Below are 5,009 nucleotides of genomic sequence, written 5' to 3' on the forward strand. Positions count from 1 at the left end.
CACCAGTGTCAAAACCTGGGACATCCCATCTCTGAAATTAAAGACATAATTTTCCTTCCCCAGTAGGACCTGTACTAATTCTTTCAGTATGGGTAGCTGTAAATTTATGCAGCCTGAGCAAATATCCACAAGTAAGGAGGTTCTAGTGTATGAATCTAAACAAACCCACACAGTAATTGCGTATTAAAGATTATATTTAGGGATGTCCATGTCTGTAAAAAAAACAAAAATATATATATATATAGCAAGGATTTGTGATGCTTCTTCAGTTCCTCTAGAGATGAGTGCATTAAACTGATAGATGGATTTATCTGGTATTTCTAACACCCTATTTTGCTGCAAAACCATATATCAGGGGTTTGCTGTTCCAACAAAAATAAAATGGGTTTAAAATATGTGAAGAAGTAAAGTAGAGCTGTCCTCCTTTCTTATTCATATCCTTAATTTTATTTACCAGGAACACAGAACTATAATGGCTTAAGTGTGTTCAGTGTCCTTCCAATAGAAGGAGAAATTGCTGCTGGGAAGAGTCAGGATTTTATTGTTACTTTCAGTCCTGATCATGAAAGTCTGTACTATTCTGACCGTCTCACGGTTGTGCTCTTTGGCAAGGTGAGACAATCAAGATACCTGGATTATGAAATCAAAGTCTAAATATGACCTACAGTGATTTTTATCAGCATGGGTCTTAGTAGGAGTTTCAGATAATTATATCTAGTGGACAGCATTTGCAGGCAGAAATACTATCTTTATTAGATTAACTGATGTAGGTAGGAGATGGCAGATTTGAGGCCCACTGACTTTTTTTCAAGTTTTAAATATTCAGTAAGTATTCAGTATTAATCAGTTCAGTATTAATTCATAACAATAGTGACTTGGGATTCAGTCCTATCTTCTGCCCCATCACTTCCTCGTGTAAACGAGAGGTTATGTGAGCTAGGTGCTGCCACACTGCTGAGCACAGCGCCAAGTGGGTTCTCTGCAAGTAGCGTTTAATGGCAGCAGAGAGTGGAGCTACGCCCGCGCAGTGCAAACTGGCAGGTGCGCTGAGTACCGGGGAGCTGCTTCTGCAGTCACTCAGCATGAGGAAGGGATTTCCATCTGTAGAGCAGCAGCTGAGCTCAGATGGAGCCCAAGTCAGGACATACAGGCTGGCGGCATAGCAGGTGGCTTTATGCCGTGTTCCAAAAGGGACTGACCAAAAGTTAACGAAGAGTGCCAGCTAATGACCATCAGCAGGCACTGCAAACACAGAGCAGAAACTGGTAGTGAGCAAGTACGTACTGTTTTTCTCCTTGCAAGTTTTGTATCTCCAGATTATCTTTGAGTTGCGGTTAAGAATGCAAATCGGGATAAACTGAAGACGAATGGAGACTGGTCCTAGTTCACAAACTTTAGCCGATTTTCACAGCAGATTTGCCTCTTTTAGTGGCTTTAGTAATAGATAGTTTGTCCAGTCCCCTCCTGAGGCACGTTGCCCAAGAATGAAAGGTTGTTTAAAATAGAAGTGCCCGAGTTGACAAGACAAGGGGAAGGTGCAGGATTCTTGCGTTGAGAGTACAGGGCCTCTTGGCATTTATATAGGCAGATGATGTAATAATTTCTCTGTAACTGATGCTGTTGTGTCAGTATTCCAGTTACATTGGTACTTAAGCTGTAACCTGCATTTGAATAATTCTTGTCCTACATAGAAAATAGCCCATGTGATCCGCCTAAAGGGTGCAGCAAGAGATCACCCAATGTTTGTGGAAGGGGGAATTCCACTAGATGTGCCCATTGAGTCCTTGGCTGTAACATTACCTGTGTCGTCACTGGAAGCACTAAAAGGAGGTAACGTGCTACCACTTACACTTTCTTACAAAACAGTGAGAGTGATAAGACATTGGGATGTTCCTCATCCTGTGAGAAAAAAGTAAATTAAAGATAGCTTTTCCAGAATCAGAACAAATAAGTGTTATGGTATAGCCTATATTTATAAAACAACAAAAAAAATGCAGGAAACTTTCTCTCCAGGAAAGATTTTTCTCTTAATTTTAATGCAATTATATCTTAATGATGGTCTTCTGTCTTTGCAATTTACCTTGCAAAAATGATTATAATTTAATACTACTATGATGTATTGAGATGTATTTGCTTTCTGACACTTCTCTGACTTGCATTAAATGTTTATAAAATTATTTTGTGTATGATAACATATCCTGGACTCTCCCAGTTGTACTCTTATGAAACAGACACACTTTCAGGGGTTGGAGTTTATCCTTCCCTAATTTCTTAGGACAGGATCTGTGTTCAGAGACAGTATATAATCAACTCTTAGCTCCTGAGCTACAAATAAATCCAAGCACATACTATACACAAGCAGGAAGATAGTACACACAATGTATGTGCCATGGGGCTAGAAAATTAGCATGAAACTTGATACAACAATTAACAATTACAGTTAGCAATTGCAAATTATGCAAAACCTCCTTTTGCTTAATTCTTCACTGACTCTGTAAGGAGGATCTCCTTACCCACACCAAATCATTAATTTGCCACATCGCCACTTCGTTTTGAACCATCCTCATATCATTTATGCTTGCTTGAAACTGATAATTGCTCACTTTTGACTGTCTCAAAGTTTACTTGATTCGTATTTGTTTAGAGCCACAAGAACCAGTGAAGTCCATACTCCTCATTCTGGAGTACATCGAGGGAGAGAGTTCTCCAGTGCCAGCGATGACAGAACTGAAAGTTGGAGCTATACAGACGACTCAGTTTGCATCTAAGAAGGTGAAGGAAATAAAAAGTGCAATTTTATGTCAGATGCCGTAAGGAATACTGACAGTGTACAAATGGCCATTAGTTCTTTCTGTCAAAAATTGAGTCTAAATTTAAAAACACAGCTTTCAGGGTTTCTGCTACACTTCACGTTATAAAAGCATCAGTGTTTGCAAAGAAAAGGTTATTTTTCAGGGGTTAATATGAGGAATTAGCATTATCATATTAAGTAACAAAGTTAATTTAGCAGTTTGCTGCCCTAATTCTGAAAAACAGAAGTTTGAGCACAGAACTAAATTACAGGTCTGATCCTGTTCTTTTCGTATAGTATTTTGTGACAACCTGGCCAATGAGCAAGACAGATACTTGCAGTTTCAAAGGGCAGCAACTTGGCAAGCCATAGGCCCACGTACAGCATCTGGGCAATGCAGCCAGTCGTTGCGTTTGAAGGAGCGGAACCGGGTGTAATGAGGGTGTGTTGTGTGTGTCTCTCGTAGAACGTGGAGTTCAGTTTTGATAGCCTGCCACTCTTGCAGCAGAAGGGATTCACTATCGAATCTGTGAAGGGAACGATTGAGCGTGGTCAAGTAAAATGCATCAGTGTTTCCTGGGTGCCACCTGCTGACTTTCATGTAAGTTACAGTTGCTGCGGCACGTTGCTGCCCCAACTGGAAGTGTGTGGCAGCTGTTCTCACCGGCTTGTGGGAGCAATGCAAGAGCTGATCTTAAGATGCCAGCAGTCCGGGCTGCTTTGACACATTAGGATGATGGAACACATGTAGTTACCAAAGGGGTATAGGCTGGTATAAACACTGTTATGAGAATAAAAGCCAGGAAAAATATGTATGACTTGCTACCTCACCATGGACTTCCATTCATTAGCGTGATGAAAAGAACAAGCGTTAGTCACTTGCATCTTACAGAACTTAGAATAAGTTCTTACAGGTCACTGCATTATTTAGTGCCAAAAGACCAACATGCTGCTGCTGCTAACTACAAGACACAGTTCTGATCACACTGAAGTGAGTTTTTTAATGTCCCTTGTGGAAGAAAACCTGCAGTCCTGCTGACACAGAACTAAGTTTACGTGGATCGTTCTGCTGTAGGGTTCACACTTCTTTTGGCTGTGGGCTGCCTTTCCTTTGGTATATTCCTGGAAGTCAGTGGAGCCCTTTTGATTTTCCACTTTATCAACCCTGTTTGCCTGGCTACTTCTGCCATTTTGTATGGCAGATTCCAGGTGTGAGGTCCAAACATCTCTACAGGGCTGTGATTGCCCTTCCTGGTTCATCATCTTGGGCATTCACGGAGACTGAAAGAATTTACTCCCCTGCTTTTTGTTGTGAGCTGTGTGTGGGATGGCAGAATGAGTAGCTTGTTCCAAAGTTAAAAGATTGCTGCTATCATGTGCAGAATGAAGGCAGTAGAGTTCCTGGTGTGATGCATCAGGTTGACATCGTGCATCCTGGTAATCACTGGTTGTTACACAAGATTTAACACTATCTGATGGCAAAAAGGATCCATTTCTTTCCCAGCCCTCACTGCAGTGTACTCTGCTACTGCTGTGCCCAGTTGTCATGGTTGTAATGTGGTGACGATATCTGTAGCACTCTGGAGACAGGATGCTTAGTCATTGCTACTTAACTTACTGCAGTATGAGCATTGTGAGAAATCATAAAAGAGCCAATACAGTGGGAAGAGAGGTCATCTATAGCTATAACTGGTACCTCTTACAACTGAGATGTAAAATACGTAGCTTAGAACTTTATCAAGTATTCTGTCCTATGTGCAAAAAAAAAAGGTTGGTTTTATGTGTGGATTTTTTTTAGGCCGATGACCCTCTGCTTGTGACAGCCCTCCTGACCTTAAGAGGTGACGTTAAGGAATCTTACCGAATCCTCTTCATGGCAAAAGTTGTGTCTGCACATTCTGCCACTAAGTGAGGTACCCTAGCTAAATGGACAGGAAGGTGGCAGCTTATATTACTGGGAAACCATTGGATCTCAGTTGAAACATGGAAAGATGTTGAGATTGTTGCAAATATGTGAGGGGAGCAGGGAAGCGGGAGGGAAGGTGACGTGTAATATTTCTACTTCCCCCCCCCCCCAAAATTCTATGTAAACTCTGGTTCCACTAGTTTCATTTTCAGGCTGACTCTGTGGTAGAAGAAGAATTAATAAGGGGCCCAAGTAGATGCATCTGCTGTTAATCAGTGTCTTCCAAAGGTGGGCATTCCCTCAGGAGCAGTA

General features: G+C 41.3%; 1 protein-coding gene across 1 annotated transcript in view; it reads left to right on the top strand.

Moving 5' to 3' along the window:
- Positions 1 to 4,699, top strand: part of CFAP74 (cilia and flagella associated protein 74) — a gene marked incomplete at both ends in the record, with an annotated part of 47,239 nt that extends 42,540 nt beyond the window's left edge. Inside the window, 5 exon segments of the mRNA XM_010283649.1 lie at positions 458 to 612; positions 1,692 to 1,830; positions 2,621 to 2,772; positions 3,258 to 3,392; positions 4,590 to 4,699. Coding sequence (XP_010281951.1) covers positions 458 to 612; positions 1,692 to 1,830; positions 2,621 to 2,772; positions 3,258 to 3,392; positions 4,590 to 4,699 — 691 coding nt within the window.
- Between the last annotated feature and the right edge of the window lie 310 nt (positions 4,700 to 5,009).

This window comes from Phaethon lepturus, unplaced genomic scaffold (genome assembly GCF_000687285.1).
Source record: "Phaethon lepturus isolate BGI_N335 unplaced genomic scaffold, ASM68728v1 scaffold8753, whole genome shotgun sequence".
NCBI lineage: Eukaryota > Metazoa > Chordata > Aves > Phaethontiformes > Phaethontidae > Phaethon > Phaethon lepturus.